The 20135-nt window shown below is 34.7% G+C and overlaps 2 protein-coding genes across 2 annotated transcripts; one reads left to right on the top strand and one right to left on the bottom strand.

The window, feature by feature from the left end:
* The first annotated feature begins 7398 nt into the window (after positions 1–7398).
* On the top strand, positions 7399–19393 carry LOC109816646 (Regulator of chromosome condensation (RCC1) family protein). Its single transcript, XM_020381722.3, has 16 exons — positions 7399–7860; positions 7981–8042; positions 8127–8194; positions 8650–8771; positions 10093–10198; positions 10325–10376; positions 16440–16557; positions 16639–16669; positions 16752–16775; positions 16946–17070; positions 17329–17410; positions 17541–17663; positions 17771–17824; positions 18121–18190; positions 18520–18553; positions 18816–19393. The coding sequence occupies exons 1-16, from the start codon at positions 7671–7673 to the stop codon at positions 19166–19168; spliced, it is 1614 nt and encodes a 537-aa protein (XP_020237311.1). The 5' UTR covers positions 7399–7670; the 3' UTR covers positions 19169–19393.
* On the bottom strand, positions 13277–15177 carry LOC109796981 (uncharacterized). Its single transcript, XM_020356860.3, has 2 exons — positions 13916–15177; positions 13277–13679 (listed from the first exon to the last, which is right to left on the bottom strand). Exons 1-2 carry the CDS (start codon positions 14898–14900, stop codon positions 13642–13644), a joined length of 1023 nt encoding a protein of 340 aa, XP_020212449.1. The 5' UTR covers positions 14901–15177; the 3' UTR covers positions 13277–13641.
* Positions 19394–20135: the final 742 nt, after the last annotated feature.

The following is a 20135-nucleotide window of genomic DNA, read 5'->3' as shown; positions in this document are numbered from 1 at the left end:
CGTCATGGTCCCTACACTTAAAGGAATCATGCAAACGATACTAATCATTTAAGACAAAATACTAAGTTGGATAACAAAATATAGACATAAAGAAAGTAATAAAAGAAATTAAATATTTATGTACGAAATATAGTACTATGTATATACAGTCATCCAAAATAATATTGCCCTAGTGCCGGTCAAGCATAGACTAAACAGTTACCCAAAATGGTAATTTTGACACGAGGACAAAACTCTACGTCTCGCAGCAGTCACAACAATCAGCTCCAACCTAACTCTGACCTGCTCTCATACGTAGTATGATCATTGCAGTCCATCCACATGAAAACAGAAAGGTAAGCTAGAGTTCAAAAAAATCAACCGTGTAAGCATACAAATAAATGTCCATGCTACACCATTATCAAGTTATCAATCATACTCATATAGCCACACCATACACTCTATCTAATACTACTCATGAATAAAATGCAACTCAACAATCATGAAGTCAAACACCATACACTTCATCTTAACAAAATTCATACAATAATAGCAACTTCGTGACAGATATCAATGCATATCAATCATCTAATGCGTCGTCACGCATTCACCTAGGACATTTCCTTAACAGCAGAGCAGTATAAGTGACATTCCAATTCTACCGAAACCAACCCAACTGTTTTTACGCCCAATGCGCTCACTCAGTGACAACTAATCAGGATATAAATTCTCACTTGGATTTACTCAAATGTTGTCACTTACACACTTGGAAGTTCGATTCCACCGTTAGGTATAGTACAGCTGGATACAGGCTTACCACGACCTTGACATGCATTACCAAGTCACTAGTGGAGTTCGCCCACTGACTATCCGCAAGGAACCACGTACCTTCCCCAGTACTTGGTTAAGGGAATAACCCTCTACCTCGTACCCCGCTCCAACACTAGTTAAGAACTTAGAGGAGACTCACCCATACCAGTGGCCTATCTAAGCACTACTCTCATCCAAAAGTCAGTGGTTTATCTAAGCACCCCTCTCATTTATATCAGTGGCCTATCCAAGCACCACTCTCAAGAGACTCTATGTGAACTCTTCCAGTTTGAAAACATTTTCCCTTTCCTCAAGTCCTAGGCTAAACACATGCCATAAGGCATCACATGCAATAATGCATCAGACATCATACATGGTCAATCCACCATCATGATCAATATCATCCTCATATGAACATATACACATGTCATATTATATTTATACATTCATATATATCATTACCAAGCATACATATGAATCATATATTTCCATACATCATGTATCATACATACATGATCCAACTTCAACCTTAAACATGCAAAAGCATCAATTTCAATCAACATCACTAAGCATACCTACGCCCGGGGCAGTCAGCTTGCGCCCGACCTAAATCCAACCAGAGAGCTCTAAAGCTCATCCACGCCCATCACAGTTAGCTTGCGCTTGGCATCTTATCAGTAAAATACCACACCAAGCCATTATCTGATATCGTGCTCGGCGTGGCTCTTCTCATGCTTGACGTGGCTCTTCTCACACCTGACATGACTCATCTAGAGGCTCTCATCTCAAATCGCGCCCGACGCAACTAATCTTGCATCTGGCGTGAATTTAAAATGGTTACCTCTGATGAATGCACACCTGACGCCAAGAACATGCGTCTGACGCAAATTCAAATAGCAGCCTCCCAAAACTTCGAGAATTCCATCCAAAACTTGAAAATTAGGAAATCCAACCACATGCAATCCATGAAACACAACACATAGGCTTCACACAATTCAAAAATAACTTCAGATTCAACATGCATCTAACAGACGCATCAAAATCACCAAAAACCCCATTTTTCCCAAAACCCCAAAAAAATGAGAAGTTCTTCAATTCAACCATTGATTCTCAAATTTCATGCACCAATTGAGTTCCTAAACTCACATGCAACCAATCAACCTACATTCTAGCTTCTCTCACCTGAAAGTTGACTCAGAATTGCCAAGAACTGAGAAGAAGAAGAATTTTCCTCCGAAGCTTGACTCGCAGACCTCAATCTTCCAAAAACAAGCTTCCTAGCCTGAATTCCAAGAAAAGACAGAAGGAGTTAGTGATTTAGAGAAGAAGAATCAAACAGAGAAATTTGTGAGAGAAAGGAGTTTACGGACTTAAAGTCATTCTCTCTAAAATCTCTCTCTATATTTTCTTTGAGAATGAGCTTATGAGGCTCCCTTCTCAAAGAAAACTTTAAATACCCTTCTCTCTAGCATTCACTAAACTCTGAAACTCACTTACCACGTTACATATTTTATATATTTAAGATTATTTATTTATTCAAATCTTAAATATAATTTTTATATTTAAACATAATATTTATTCTTATGTATAATTTATTTTAAATTTTAATTATATATAATAAATATCTAATTTATACATTACACATACTAAATATTAATTAATCCACAAATAAGATAAAGATATGATAAAAATGTGAACTTTGAAATTCAAATAAGATTTGTCTATACGGGCATGCTATTAGAATCATTGTTTCTTGGCACATGGATTTGCACGAGCGTATAGATAAATGACACGTTGTGTCATCTGCGTGCTATTAGAATCATTGTTTCTTGGCACATGGATTTGCACGAGCGTATAGATAAATGACACGTTGTGTCATCTGCGTTTGATCCAAAATCTTCTTGTTTTTATTTCAATCATGTCCTTAATGATCATGTTCAATCTTAATGGTCCAGCATGCATTATAACTCCTCATTTAGTGCAAAAAAATAAATAAATGAATCACTGTGATATTTATATACCTGAAAATACATACAACATAAGCGATATGGGTTAATCCACGCTTAAGCAAAGTCAGGGATTCGAATTCTGTATTGTGTATGCAGCCGCGTTAAATCTTGGGGCCAGTTATCCCACTTTTTAAGGTGCCTCCAACGTAGCGAGGAGATTAGTCACTGTTATCGATAGTGGATACTCCAATGACGAGAAAAAAAGTTCGACAAAAACAAAAATTTGCAATGCAAAAAACAAAAATTAAATATCTAAACAATTATTTATGTAAGTAAAAACCAAAATACTTCTTAAATATCAACCAAAATCATTAACATCTATTTAAGAAATGAACCTATTTTAATATTTTTTTATACACACGCATTTAAATATTAAAACTTTATATCACATGTTTAAACGATAAATTATTTAGTCCAAGCTTACTAACTAAAGTACGGTAACCATATTTAATAAGTTATGTTGTTCTTACCTTATTTCATATTTTTATTGGATATTTTATCTTAAAATATGTTGTTCGAATAAAAGTTTTTTATTATATAAATTTCATCTAAAAAATAAATTAATTTAAAATTATTCAATGTTTTATTCTTATATATATATATATATATATATATATATATATATATATATATATATATATATATATATATAAGTTAAGAGAACGGATCTGTTTGTCCTAGGAGTAAATTTACCTAAACTTACTTCGTTCGATAACTCATGTTCTACATCAAATTTTAATAATTCAACCGTTGAATTTAAAGTTCTTAATGCATATATCAAATATGTAATTTTTTTTAAAATTTGAAAATCATTTGGGATTTCGTTTTATAAATTCAAATCAATGTATAAAATGATTTTATGATTATTCGTCAATTTGAATTAATGAAATGAAGTATCAAACAATTTTTAATTTTTTTTTAAATTTACATATTTGAGCTATGCATTAAAACCTTTAAATTCAATGGTTGAATCGTTTAAATTTAATATAAAATATAAGTTATTGAATGAAGTAAATTTAGATAGACTTACTCCCAAAGTAATGGACCCCTCCTCAAAAGTTAATGTAATATATACTTTTAAATTTGATGAATAATTTTTTTTATTATTTAATTTTTACATTTGACATGAATAATTAGATCTATAAAAATCATATTTCATATAAAATTATTAGTGATGTAAAAATAAGTATTAATTACACAAGTGCAAATTGATCCTTTCTTATGTATATAAATTCATATATATATATATATATATATATATATATATATATATATGTAATTTTAAAAGGTATAAATTATTTGTGAGAAAATATTTGGTGTAAAATACATTGACACAAGATTGCAAATAAACTTTTTTTTTCTTCTTCACTATCTCTCTTCAACTGTTTTGAGAATATGACATTGATATTCTGGAGAATCACATTAACCCCTCCCAATTATTTAAAAAATATTATATTGTATTTTCTTATGAGAGATGTTCATGTAAATGTAAAAAAAATAGAAGATATGTATAATATAATGAAAGTTTAGAAGGAACAAGTATAATTTACTCATAATTTTTATATTAAATATTGATTTTATGGTAAAATATAATCGATTAAATCTACCAAATCAGCATTTTTGAGCGAGAAAGATAGTTCATAATTGATCATGATCTATCTTTAATCGATTAAAATTAGTATGGTGCGTGTTAATGTTGATTTCTCACACCGATTTGAAGAAGAATAAAAAGTTAAATCTCACACTTTTATACTTTATTTGTTTCACATCAAACAACCTCACATTTTTATTTTCTACCCATTTATTTTCCTTCTTTCCAATTACTAATTGTCTGCAAGTTTTATGATCATTTCTTATTTGTGGAGTTTGTCCTCCCCTCTTTTTAAGCAATTTTTTTCATTTTTACCTTCTGCTCACCACCTCCTTGCACCCTTGATGACCCAAGTTAGAGATGAGTTTTTACTCAATTTTTCTTGTTTCTCTCCTATATAATCTAATTCTCTAATATATAATAACTTTGGTTATCATCAAAGAGGTATTTGGTATATCAAATATTTTAACTTTCTTAAAAATTTTAAAGTAAAAATCTTAATTTCTTATATTTGATAAATATTTAAAAAAATATAAAAAATATAATTTTTTAGGAATCATTTTTATCTTACTTTTTCATTTTCATTCTCCCTTTCTTCCTCTCTCCCTCTTATTCTTTCTCCCTTCCCTCTCTCTCACTCACACCCCCCTTCTCTCTCTCTCTCTCTCTCTTACTCTTTCTCTCTTTCTTTCTCCCTTTTTCCTTTTATTTTTCTTTCTTCATATCTTTGTCACACCCCTCTTTCACCCTATCTCCCCCTCTCCCCCTCCATTCCATTTCTTTATTTCTCTCTTTCTTTCTTATATTTTATTATTTCTTATCCTTATCAATTTTAATAATATTATTAAAGTTTGTTTTGTTTTTATAATTTAATGATATTTGTTAATATTTTTCAATTAATTAATTTGAATAAAATAAAATAAATATTTTTATCCTTCTTAATAGTTACGCAGCATTTTTATTTGTTTATTTTTGTTAAATTTTGTATTTAAATAATTCTAATTACAAGTTTTCAACTTTTTAAAAATAGTTTTATGTCATATTTGTAATAAATTTTGAGTAAATAAACATATCTAATAAAATTATTTTAATGAGGACTATATTTCCATAATATTTATAGGAACCTTTATAAGAAATCAAACATATTTTAACTATTCTTGTGAATAATTTATAAGAATCATGATTTTTGGATATGAAATTTTTTTTCTTTCACCAAATGTCCCCTAAATATAATGGACGTTTGTTTTGGGACTTTGAGTAAAAAAAAAAAAAACTTCAATTAATGATTGTTAGGTAAAGCATCTATAAATTTTTTAATAAATCTTTTAAAATCTCAACTCAATTAGAGATATAAAAAAGTGATTTTTTTTTATCAAGAAGATATATTAAGAATCTTCATACTAAGCATTATTGTTTATTAAATGATTAATTAAAATTCAATAACGTACCAACCTGATTCACGCACCAACCTAATTCATAAAATGACCAAGTTTAATCTACGGCTCAACCTCTCGGAACGAGGATAAAACAATATGAATCTCAGAGTGGTAGGCCGAGGTGGACTTATGATAACTGAGCATGGATCTCGGTATACTAAGGGACACTTTGGTATGCTGATGATATCGGTTGGATATCTCGGTATGAAGATGACCAATTTAACCGTTGCCAACTTTTCGAAAAGATAACGACCACGACGGTTACATAAAAAGAACAGACAATAACAAGAGGAAGGTAAGTAATTACATAGGAAAAAAAACATGAGAAAAAAGACTAACTTGAACGTCAAAATCTTTTTTACAGGTACAACTTAAGACTCTTGAAGAAGGAAGGACGACCACGAAGATTAAGATTATAGACAAGGGAACCGACTTGATTTTGGTAAGAAGAAATAATTTACAATTTAACCTAAAATTTTATTTGTTGAAGTAATGGTTAATGAGCTTCCATAAAAAAAAAACCTTAGGAAAAAAAATTGATTTATGCTGCCTCTTTATTTTTCATTCAAGATATTCAAAGCCACTTGCAAATATTGCGGTTCCTCTTTTTGACAATTCCTGAAAGCGATTAGGTTATTTTTACATTTTTGCAAATAAACTTTAATTTCAAAATATTTTTATAAGTAAATATTTTGCAAATAATTTTTACATTATCATCTGCTTATAAAAAAATATCACGTATTCACTTGTAATAAATATTCACTTTAAATTGATTTTTCGGTTACATAAAAGTATATAAAAATTGTAACTTTGAATTGACTGATAATATAATTTTTTTTATATGGACAGTACATAGTTATTCAACTTTCTTCTTTTTTTTAATTTACAATTAAGAACAATTTTTAAAGAGTTTTTCATTTTATAAATTTCATTCATTCAATTAAGTTGTTATTTGAGTGAGGAGGGTACTCATGCACTTTGTTGTACTGTGACTAGGTTTTATTGTTCTTTCTTTTGGGTTCAGACGTTGTTGAGTGTCAGACTCATAGGATTCGTTGATCTCTACCTAGGGCTTTTATATACTATTATTTATGGTAGGCCTTTACTTTTAGCTAGGGCTACTGTCTCATTAGCTTTCATATATCGCAACTATAACCATAAAGGATAGAGACAGATTACTTACTTTATTTATTATTAAGTATTTTTGATGCATTATTTATTTCTTTTGTATATATAGCTGCATTTCGACAATGACGATTATATACGAGGTCTGATTATGTAAATAAAATAAAATGAGTCGGGTAGCTTAGAAATATATAAAGAGTAAAAGAGAGAGGGACAAATTCCGATGTGGAAAAGAAAAAGAAAATCTGCTGACAAAGACAGAGCGAAGCCAAAATCTAATAATATATAATATAATATATAATAATAATAATAATAAGAAGAAGAAGAATGATTTGATTAATTTAATTTAATATATAATGTTTTATTTTGTAATAATAATAATAATATAGATGAATAATAATGAAAAGTTGGGTTGTTGGTATTGCTACTCTCGAAAACCGAAGGACAATGGAGTCTATTATTTTTATTATATTTGAGGAGAGTGAGTGGTAAAATTGAATTAGGGTTTCATTTTCTTCTTCTTCACCCCACTGTCACTGCGCAAACCCAGTTCTCCCCTTACCCTCTCTTCGCTCCTGATCTTTTCCCGCCATTTTCCGCGCCTCATTTCTCTGATTTTGAATACTAGCCGTTAGATCTGCCATTTTCCATTTTTTTTAATATTTTTTTTAGGGTTCTGAAAAAGCTTTTGACCGTTGCTCTCGCCGGAGTGAACGGGAAATGTCTGCATCCGAAGCGGAGAAGAAGGTCGAGGAGGAAGAGGTCAAAGGGGGAGAACTCTTGTTCTGCGGTGCCACGTGTTGGGATATCATTGGTCGTCGCAAGGGCGTCGTCGACGGTAACCTCGTCTCTCCCACGCGCCTCCGTCCTTTCCTCGGCGTTGACATTCGCTACGTTGCCGCCGGCTGCGGTAACTTCCTACACTTTTTTCTTTTCTTTTTTCTTTTGTTATTCCGTTTTATGACTCGTGTTTTGAAGTCTGATATCGTTGGCGTGTTCGTTTATATTTTTTCTGTTGCTGTGAACGCAGTGTCTTGTCATTGCGTGGCATTGGACGTTGAAGGGCGTTGTTATACATGGGGACGTAATGAGGCATGGTTTTGATGTTTATACACACGTGTTTTGAATTTTAAATTGTAGAAGGTGTGTTTCTAATTTGTGATATTTGTGGTGCAGAAGGGGCAACTGGGTCATGGAGATTCCATTCAGCGTGATAGACCAACTGTTGTGTCTGAACTTTCCAAGTGAGTTCATGATTTATTGCAGTGGATGTGGTTTCGCTGTTTTTATTTTGGCATTTGGATATGGATATAGTGTTTTCTTGTTTGGTGTTTTATGTTTGTGTAAATGCATGATGTTCAGTCTTCTCTAGCATATGTATGGTATTCGTGTGGCGTCTGGGGTTGTTAATAACTGATTAACAAATGTTTTATAAGAATGCTCTGTTTGTTATTACCATGTTTGTATACGCGTTGGCACACTGTTGAAGCAACAATTTGTTGTTGTTTTTGGTTGATTGTCGGTTTGGTGATCCGTGCCAACGGGAAAACAGGCATGCTCTTTAATTTTGTTTGTCGAATTTCAATATTGAATGTTGAGTTTGACGTTCATTTATCTCTAACCCCTTTCCGTATCAATTTGTAGTTACTTTTGTCATCATTTCTTGTAATGCTAAATTTCCTTGATATTTAAATTGAAGATACAAAGTTGTCAAAGCTGGAGCAGGGAGAAGCCATACAGTCGTTGTTACCGAGGATGGAAATTCCCTAGCCTTTGGATGGAACAAACATGGACAACTAGGTTCGGGTTCTGTGAGAAATGGTATGTTAGTTTGTAGTGTATCTGTAGCATTCTGCAATTTCTGCTGATGCATTTTAGTGGCAGCTGTTGTTTGCTTGGATATTAGGGTGATCCATGCTTTTTCTTAGGCTTTGTTTGGGTATTTTATGAGTGAGATGGATGGTATAGAATGGAATGGAGTGAAGTTTGTAGATATTCGGGTATGATGGAATGGAGCAAAGTTTGTTGTTATTTGGGTATTCATAAACAGAGTAAATTTGTCGTTACTCAGGTATTCAATGATGGAATGGATAAAAGCTTCCATTCCCCTATTTGTAAATTCTAGTGGAAGGTAATAGAAGGGTGAGATTATAAGTTTATCCTTCCAGTTTTCCCTTATTTCAAAAACCTCATTATTCCTAGATTGGGTCTGTTTGTTTAAACTTAAAAAGAAGTATTTTTAAACAAGTGCTTTAAAAAAACAATTCTTTAAGAAGCAGATAGGAGTTGCATCTTAAAAAAAGCAAAAAATTGCTTATTTTAAGAATAGTTCCAAAAAAATGCATCAAAAAATAAAAAAACACTTATTTTATTTTAAAAAACGCTTTTATAAGAAAAAAGGTTTAAGCAAACAGGCACCTTATTACTTTTTTTTTTGGAAGTATTGAACAAGTATCACTTACGCAAGAAATAAAGTTTATTTTTTTCCAAGTAAATATACACATTAAAAATTGGGAAGCAGTTGTGCACTGCAAATGCAAATGTAAATATTGAAAGAAGCAAAATAGCAAATTGAAACATGGGGGAAAGGATGGACTGCTCTGCTGAAGCTTCAGTACCAAATCTTGCACTTGTAGAGCTAAGAAGGGGAAGCCTAGCATTTTGATATCAATTCCATGTACTCTCTTTCTTGCTCATCATAAGCATCCTGGTTTTTCAGTCTTCCATATTCTGTTCCATTGCATCCTATTTTTAAAAACCCAAACAATGACATCCCCTATCAATTTATTCCATTCTACTCCTTTCCACCTTTTAGCATCAATCCGAATCTTTAGTTGCAGTTTTCCTTATATAAAGCTGTGCAGCATAATGGTTTCAGTTAGTTATTGGGATGCTGGTGGTAATGGTTATTACAACTTGCTGCTGTTTGTAATATATGTATTATTGCAACCCGCTGCTGTTTGTTACACATATATGTATATATATTGGCCTTCTACCAAAATAAAATTGATAGCTGATGTAAAATTTTGCAGATCTTCCAGTTATACTTTTGTTTATAATTAGTATTAGTATTTACTAATTAGGATTGCTTTATCTCGTAGAGAATGACAATTTAATTTTCTTCCATGCTTTGTCTTATCAGAAATTGAGTCATCTCCTGTTCGCTGTCTTGTCTCTGAAGTAAAACATACTGCTTGTGGTGGTGACTTCACTGTGTGGTTATCTTCAATTGAAGGGGCTTCCATACTGTATGGTTTCTGAATGAAGATTGTATTTAGTTTTCTTGATTTTCTGTCTCCAGGCATGAGTATTTTGTTCTTGTTTGGGATGCAGTTGTTGCTGAGTTTCAATTTTTCTTTTGCTTTGATTCCCAGGACTGCAGGGCTTCCGCAATATGGGCAGCTTGGACATGGAACAGATAACGAGGTATGCTCAAGGAAGATGTTTCATGGTCTTTGTTGTCCCAGGATGTGAGTGTCTTTATTTTAATTTAAACCCGTGGGATGCAGAACACTGTATTCTAGTGATTGTATATGACCTGTTAAGTTCAACTTTAAAGGTCAGTCGATCAGATGCCATGTGCTTGGGGCCATTTAGTTACCATTGTGCTTAATATGGTTGCCAGGGTTTAACAAACATACGATTACAATACTTGAATATTAAGATGGTTTTGGAAAAGTGTTTTTCACACTTTCTTCATTACTTGATTGAGTATATAAAAACATACAATATAGGCTGAAAAGGCTAAGAGCCTAGGACTGCTCATCAGACATACAAAAAGAAGATAATATAAAATACAAAAGCTTCCCTAATAAGCTATTCTAACACTCCCCCTCAAGCTGAAGCATACAGATTGTATGCACCAAGCTTGGAACATAAGAACTGAATGCGAGGCCCCCTCAATGATTTAGTCATAACATCTGCAAGTTGTTCATTGGATGTGACAAATTTGGTAACAATTTCCTTAGATAGCAACTTCTCTCTAACAAAATGACAGTCAACTTCTATATGTTTAGTTCTCTCATGAAATACTGGATTGGAGGCAATGTGGAGTGCAACTTGATTATCACAATACAACTTCATTGGATGACCTTCACAAAACTTTAACTCTTGAAGAAGTTGCTTAATCCACATAAGTTCACAAGTAATTAAGGCCATAGCACGGTATTCAGCCTCAGCACTGGATCGAGCAACAACATTTTGCTTCTTACTCTTCCAAGATATGAGATTTCCACCTAGGAACACACAGTAGCCAGTAGTAGAGCGTCGGTCTATAGGACAACCAGCCCAATCAGCATCACAATAGCCAGAAATTTGGCTGTCTCCTTTGTCCTCATACAATAATCCTTGTCCTGGTGCCTTTTTGATATATCTAAGGATACGTAAAACAGCATTCCAATGATCAATATGAGGGGCCTGCATGAATTGACTAACAATCCCTACTGCAAAAGAAAGATCAGGTCTTGTGATTGTGAGATAAATAAGCTTCCCAACCAATCTTCTATATCTCTCTGGGTCTGTGAACAGTTCACCTTGATCAGCCATCAACTTTTGGTTAGGATCCATAGGACTATCAATGGGCTTGCAATCCAACATGCCAGTTTCCTTCAAGATATCAATAGCATATTTTCTTTGTGAAATCACAATGCCTTCCTTTGATTGAGCAACCTCAATACCCAAAAAATATCTCAGATGCCCAAGGTCTTTGGTCTGGAACTGACTAAACAAATGTTTCTTCAATTGAGAGATTGTAGTTGCATCATTCCCTGTAATCACTATGTCATCAACATAAACAATCAAATAAACACATCTCCCAGGTGAAGTGTGACAATAGAACACTGAATGATTTGCTTCACTCCTTTTCAACCCAAAATTCTGCACCACATGACTAAATTTTCCGAACCAAGCCCGAGGAGATTGTTTGAGACCATAAAGGGATCTTCGCAATCTGCAAACTAAACCAGACTCCCCCTGAGCAACAAACCCAGGAGGTTGCTCCATGTAAATTTCCTCTTCCAACTCCCCATGAAGAAACGCATTTTTAATATCTAATTGGTGGAGAGGCCAATGCCGAATAGCTGCCATAGCAAGGAAGAGACGAACTGTAGGGATTTTGGCCACAGGAGAAAAGGTATCACCATAATCTAGGCCATAAATTTGAGTATATCCCTTGGCCACCAATCGGGCTTTGAGTCGATCAACTGTACCATCAGGCCCAACTTTAATGGCATAGACCCATCTACAACCAACTGGTTGTTTACCAGGAGGAAGTGGAACTAACTCCCAGGTGCCACTATGTTCAAGAGCTTGCATTTCAGCAATCATAGCTTGTCGCCATCCAGGATGATCAAGTGCCTCATGGACATTTTTAGGAATGGTTAAAGGAGATATAGAGGAGATAAAAGAACAATATAAAGGAGATAATCGATGATAACTCAAAAAATTGTATATAGGATGAGGGTTCCGAGTCGAACGAATACCTTTGCGAAGGGCAATTGGCCAGCTTGAACTATCATCATTCGGACCCGTAGTAGGGGAACTTGATGGTGAAGGAGATGAAATTGGTGGTTCTTCAGGTATTGTCAAATCAATTTGTCGAGTTCGACGTTGATAGGTGAGAAGAGGAGATGAAGTAACGGGAATGGGTCTATTTGTGGACAAGGTGGGTTGAGTGACCTCTTGATTAGGGGCTAAAGGTTGAAGTGGTATGGATAGATGGGAAGATACAGGTAGAACCTGTTGGATTGACACAGAATCATTTGTAGAGGATAGGAAGAAAGGAGTGTGTTCAAAAAAGGTAACATCAGCAGACATGTAAAATTTTTTGGTCTTTGGAGAATAACACTTGTACCCTTTCTGGAGACGAGAATAGCCTAGGAAAACACATTTGATAGCCCTAGCCGATAGCTTATCCAGACCAGGAGAGACATCATGGACAAAGCATGTACACCCAAAGACTCGAGGTGAGACATGAAACAAGGGTTCCTTTGGAAAGATAATCGAGTAAGGAATCTTATTCTCAAGAGAAGACGATGACATTCTGTTTATTAAAAAACAGGCTGTAAGAATTGCATCACCCCAATGATGTACAGGAACATTTGCATTGAGCATCAGGGTGCGTGCAGTCTCTACAAGGTGTCTATTTTTCCTTTCTGCTATTCCATTTTGTTGGGGTGTGTGTGGACATGTAGACTGATGTAAAACACCTTGTGAAGATAAAAAAGAAGACAATTCAAGGGAGAAATATTCTTTGGCATTATCACTTCTAAAAATTGTGATTGTTTTTCCAAATTGGTTCTGAATTTCATTAAAGAAGGAAACAAATATAGACAAAAGTTCAGAACGATCTTTCATTAAGTATACCCAAGTACAACGAGAAAATTCATCAATAAAGGTTACAAAATATCTGAAACCAAAAGATGTTACACGGCTTGGACCCCATATGTCAGAGTGAATGGTGGTAAAAACTGAGTTACACCTTTTTTCAGTTTGTTTGGGAAAGGATGATCTAACATGTTTGCCTAGTTGACATGACTCACAACCTAACTCTTCCAATGTTTTGAGACTAGGAACTAAGAGTTTCAACTTGGACAAACTTGGATGACCCAAACGATCATGCAAAAGCTTGGGTGGCAAAACAGCAACACAAGATACTGATGGTTGCATTCCAAAATAGTAAAGACCACCAAATTCATGTCCTACGCCAATCATCTTGCCCGTACCACGTTCCTGAATGACACAAGATTCAGCATTAAAAGTTACTGAACAGTTTAAGGATTTAGTTAATTGACTTAAAGAGATCAAATTGAAAGGACATTTAGGGACAAATAAAACAGATTTTAAATTTAACATGGGAGAAAGTGAAACTTGACCAATTCCTTTGGGGGCAATTTTGGATCCATCTGCTAAGGTGATAAGATGGGGTGATTTAAGAGAGGACATTGACAAGAATAGAGAATCATTACCAGCTATGTGATCAGAGGCACCTGAATCAATGATCCATGGACTTTGACTTGCAGTTAATTGAGAAATACAGGCTGTAGAAATAGTAGGAGTAGAGGAAGATTGAGCTTGACTCATAGCTTTCCATTGAAGATATTCTTGGTAATCATTTTCAGGAATCTTCCTATCAACCTTTTCTGATTGATCAGACTTGGACAGATTTGCTATCTTTTCTGGAAAACCATTGAGAGAGTAACAATTCTCTTGAGTGTGACCCATCCTTTTGCAGTAGGAACATTGAGGACGGCCACTTCTACCCCCTCTTCCTCGGTTTCCACGACCACCCCTTCCCTTGGAAGAGACCATAGCAGAAGCTTCAACAATGGCGGTAGAATTTTCACTCTTGGATTCAGTTGGAACTCGAAGTAGTCTAGTAACTAAGTTGTCCATTGAGGGGATTTCATGACCGGTCAGGAGTTGATCACGAACATGATTAAAGTCTGAATGCAATGTTCTTAAAATCATCACCATATATAGCCTATCAAGTTTCTTCTTCATTCCTTCCAATGACTCATCATCAAGAAATAATTTTAGTTCTTCCACGGCAGCTTGAGCTTCAGCCACATGAGAAACCATATCATGACTAGTTTGTCTCAAAGAGGCTAGTTTTTGTGCAGCATCATACAGCCTTTGAATGTCATTAGCATAGATACTTTGAGCCTTCTTCCAAAAAGAGCAACAAGTTTTAAAGGCTCTAAGTGTTCCAAGTATATTGGGTTCCACAGATTGCCACAAAACAGCACATAACTGAAAATCAACTTTCTTCCACTGAGCTTTATTCTCTATTGACCCCTCAATGTCTTCCTTTTCTAGGTGGTCATGGTGTCCTTGACCAAGGAACCAAAGTTCCACAGATGCAGCCCATGAAAGATAGTTCTTCCCATTTAACTTTTCTGCAGTAATGGTAGGTGTACCAGCAATAGCAAGAGCAGGACCTGAAGAAGCCATGGGAGAAGAAGAAAATTGGAAATAAATACGAAGAGGAGGAGATGAACAGTGACCGCGACCCAAAAGACCAACTGGAACAATAAACTGAGGTCTGAAACGGACCCAGACAGCTCAGGCGAACACAACGGTGGCGGCGTGGCGGACTTCCGGTGACCAGAAGGCGGCGCGTGAGACACACGCGCTTTGACGGACAGACACTTGGAGCGGCGCGTGGGAGCGCGTGGATACTTGGATGCGCTCAAAAACAGCAGGGTTGGGTCGCGCTCAACGAGGCGCACCAAACCCTACGTTCTTCGAAAAATTTGGTCGCCGGCCGGCGGCGGCAGACGGTGGCCGGAGGCGGCGGACGACGGCGAGCGACAGAGCGGGATCGGACCCGCTCTGATACCAACTTGAATATTAAGATGGTTTTGGAAAAGTGTTTTTCACACTTTCTTCATTACTTGATTGAGTATATAAAAACATACAATATAGGCTGAAAAGGCTAAGAGCCTAGGACTGCTCATCAGACATACAAAAAGAAGATAATATAAAATACAAAAGCTTCCCTAATAAGCTATTCTAACAACAATGATTGAATTTTGACATATTTCTCCATTGCCATGGCAGATCTGATCCACCCAACATGTAAAGAAGGCATACATTTCAACGTAGTTTTTTTTGTGTGCTGATATCTTTCCCTCAGCTTTACTGCATCAATTTTATTCACATGTTCTCATGAAATAATTATTCCTGTGTGGCCAGTTTAAGAAATAATTGTTATGTTCTAAAATAATATTATTGAATTCAACATTTTAACTCACAGCACACTAGATATTTATTTGTGCAATTGGTCGTCTGGATTTTATGAATTTTAAGGCTCTGATTCCTTAGCCCTACTCCTAGTGTAAGTCATCTTTAATAGCTCCTTTCTCCCTTGCTAGTGACTCGGTCTCTTGCCATTGGTGATTTTTTTCCCTTTCATGTAGTGGATATTCTTTCATTCTCCGATAAACAGAAAATTCATTTAAAAATTGTTTGTTTTAAAAAAAAATACCAATATTTATAGGCATGCCTAAAACTGTTATATTTGCAGATTGCAAGACATGAGAGTTATAGAATAATGGACAAGGAGGACTGAAACTAATTAGTAATTGCAAAATAATTAATCAGGTTCTGTATTTAACTTTTGCTAATTTTATGTCTCATGAATAATGTCCCAATTATTCTACAATTCCATGTATGGCTTGAGTTTCACGTGATCATTTCAGTGAATTTCATGCACTGTAGAGGAGAAATTCCATGCCAACATGAATTAAAAGCATCACATAACAATCCCAGTAATAATGTCATTATTTTACTAAATAAAAAGTTGTAATTCTTCCAAAATGACCTTGAATTGGACATGCTATTAATTTTTAACTCATGCTTTAATACTTGGAAATTCAATCCCTTTTTTCCCCTTTCATTTCCATTGTTTTCTGCTTGTCCTGTCATACATTCACATGCATGGGGCTGTGAAAAACTAAAAGTTTTACCTATTTTTGCATATACTTGCAGTATAATTCCAAAGACAGCTCTGTGAGGTTGGTTTATGAACCCCAGCCACGTCCTCGAGCAATTGCTGCTCTTGCTGGGGAAACTATTGTGAAAGTGGCATGCGGAACAAATCACACAGGTGGTTGTCATTCCTTGCTTGATCTTGGTTATATGACCTTATTTACTACTTTTCCTTATTATTTTTGTTTTGGATATTTAGTGGCGGTGGATAAGAATGGCTTCGTCTACACGTGAGTAATCCTTTAGTGTCCTGCTTCAATGTTTTACTTCCTTGTGTGTAAAGTTATAATATTTGATTACTTGGATGTGCAGGTGGGGTTTTGGTGGCTATGGAAGGTCTGTGCTTAGTTCCAGATTGGGTTGGCAATGTTTTGTGCACTCCCAATTAACTGCAAATATCAGATAGTTCTTGTTCAAAATTGGTTTTCAATATTTGGTCCCTACTTATGTTCAAAATTTCTTCAAAGTGATTTAACCTTGTTGGTTATGTTACTTGAATTGTGTAGGCTAGGACATAGGGAGCAGAAGGATGAGTGGGTCCCACGCCGTGTTGATGTTTTTCAGAATAGAAATCTCTTGCCGCCTGATGCAGTTATTTCAGCTGGTTCTGTGAATTCTTCTTGTACTGCAGGTATGTCTCTAACTGATGCATTCCCTGACCCGTGCTTCAGTAATTAAAGTACAGACTTATATTATGCATCTCCTTCATAGCTGTTATTATGTTGTTTGCTTCCTATCTGGTAATATTGATAACATGGTGGTTTCTTGAGGAATTTGATGCTCTCAATCACAGTCTTTCAATATTTGTTTTCCTATTTGGAGTACAGACTTATCCAAAAGCCATTCTCTTTTGGGTTCAGTTTCAGTGCTTGTTCTTTTTTCATTTCAGGTGGAGGGCAGTTGTATATGTGGGGCAAAATTAAGAACGCTGGTGATGACTGGATGTATCCTAAGCCTCTTATGGATTTAAGGTTGTATTTATTCCATGGTTTGAATAACAGTTCTTGGTATATGAAATTCTTCAAGATAAGTTTTTTCCTCCTCCCATCTCTTTTTCACTCGATGTTCATCAAAATATCCCATATGTTCTTTGGTAAACAGTGGTTGGAATTTAAGATGCATGGATTCAGGCAATATGCACCATTTTGTTGGGGCTGATTCCTCTTGCATAAGTTGGGGGCACGCTCAGAATGGAGAGCTGGGATATGGACCTACTGGACAGAAGTATGTGTGTGCCACTCTTTTTTGGGGGGACGGGAGTGGGAGTAATCTCTTATTATGTGTTGCCTTGATTTTCTTATTTTCTAATCTTGTTTGCACTCATCCTTTAGGTCTTCAGCTGTACCCAAGAAGGTGGAAATACTCGAGGGTATGCATGTAATAAGGTAGGTAGTAAGCATCACCTTTTTGTTCCTTTTTATCTTGCTTGCCTCATTTTCTGGATGTTGCATATTCTTTTTTCCACTCCGAAAGTCAAGTGGTTTTTTTCAGTCTCCGTTTGTTTCAAGTAACCAAAATATTGGTATCAGTTAAGTTATGCTTTGACATGATAAATATTATAGTAAAACTAAAGTTGCTCATAAATGATGTGATAATTTTTTATACAATAAGATTCTTATCTATATGAATATGAATAAGCAAAATGAGAATTGATCCAATATGTTTTCTTATTTTCTAACAGTGTTGCGTGTGGCATGGGTCATTCGATGGTTATTGTTGATAGAACAAATGTTGCTGATAGGCTTGACCAGGTAGCTCTTAAAGCTTGCTTATTATTATTTTAGGAGTTCATTACTCATGTTTATTGTACTAAGTTCTCAAAGGATTTAACAAGGTCTGTTATATTTTTGGTACTTGGAGCAAAAATCATCAAATCCTATCGAGTGTTTTCATGATCTGTTTATGTGTTGAATGTGACAGGAACCAATAGTTTCTTTATAAGAAGGGTTTTTGGTTTTTTGTAATCAGTAGATTCTAGTTATTTTTTCCATTTTATTTATAGCTATCTTTTTTGTCACTCTTCTATTTTTATCTCCCAAACATCTCCTTTATCTGCACCTAACATCTCCTTTATCTGCAGCTTGATGTATATGATGGCAAAGCTGTTGATGAAGGTATGCTACGTATTATAAATTCAAACTAGTTTTAAGTGTATACTGTACAATCCATCCTAAATGCAACAGGTAATAAAAGCTCTGTGGTCTCAAATCCATCAGCTTGTTTCATTTTATGGCTGATTTGAGGGGGGACGGGTGGGGGAATCCTGATTGCAGGAAAGATATTTTCCGGATCCATTTTCTGTTGACCATTGAGAAAGGCTTGAACAGTCTGTTAAGAGTTTGAACTGGTGCTGATTTCAATGTGCTCTGGATGCAGGTAATGAGGCCATGAACACAACTCCAGTGCCTAAGCAAAAGGAAAAAGGAGCTGCGAAGAAGGGTGCAAAAGGAGCTGACAACTCAAAGAAGAGAAAAAAATCAAAAGATTCATCTGAGTCAGAGGAGGAAGAGGATGCTGAAGAAAGTGATGATAGTGAGGATCAAATTAATGGCAAGGCTGAGGTGAAAAGGTCGCGTAGTTCTGGTAAAGGCCGAGGTAAGGCATCCAAAAAGTCAGGTGCTAAGGAAACAAGCTCTGGCCGGGCACGGGGTGGTGCTGCAGCAAATAAAAACAGTTCTAAACCCCCTCAGGTGAAATCTGGCAAGAGAGGAAGACCCCGTAAGTCATAACGTAGTTAATTGTTGGAAATTTTGCTCTCTAAATACCTAAAGAATTCTAGCATTGGCCGGTGATTATACCTAATGTTTTGGTGATATTAAAATTTAATCCCGCTAACTATTTAATGCAAATTTTTGAGAAACATTGAATTTGCAGACTGATTTGGAATGCAGAGGCAAGAATTGCCCGTTTGTTATAATTTTTTTGTAAGGGGATGTTTATTGCTTTTGTTTCCATATACCTTTTTATGTGTCCCTTCTATCTTCTAGCCCTTATCCTGTTGTGGTGATTTGATGGGATGTTGGTTGATAAAGTTTGAAGTTGATTAAGTTGTTTTAATTTTTAAGCTATTTTTTTTATTATATTCTAAGGGGCTATGGTATGGTTACTGTTACCTTGTGACCAGTTCAAATCTTAAAGCATGGTCGTGGATACTACCCCATACAAATTATCCCGTAGCTGGATTGTAGATAAAGGAAAGTGGTGATTGGAAGGGAATGAGGGTTTTCTTTCACATCTCTTATCCTTTGAGCTGCATTTTCATTTCAAGTGAGATGGGTTCTCCAGGACAGGTTCAGAAAATTTATTAAGTGGGGTAATAAAATATTTATATCATTTTTATTGAAAAATATAATAATTTTTTTGAAAAATATATTTTTATGATTAAAAAATTAAAATACCTTTTTTTATATATTACAATTGTTTTTATAAATAAAATGATAATTTTTCATTTTTTTTATTCTGTCTGATATTATATTTAAGTGTTATTTTGTAACTTTTTGTAACTTATTAAATATTAGAGGAATAAAATGATAAAAATTAATAGGATAAAATTAATAAAATTACTTATTTGTTTTCTTTTAGTAGTATCTTCTAAATTTTTACACTCATTTAAAATAAAAATATTGAGTTTAATGTCTATTTTCTTATAAGAGTAAATTTCTTTTTATTAAATATATTTTAGTTAAGAAAAATTGT

Source organism: Cajanus cajan, chromosome 4, assembly GCF_000230855.2.
Source record: "Cajanus cajan strain Asha chromosome 4, NIPB_CcT2T_4, whole genome shotgun sequence".
Taxonomy (NCBI): Eukaryota; Viridiplantae; Streptophyta; class Magnoliopsida; order Fabales; family Fabaceae; genus Cajanus; species Cajanus cajan.
This window is presented reverse-complemented; position numbering and strand designations above follow the sequence as displayed.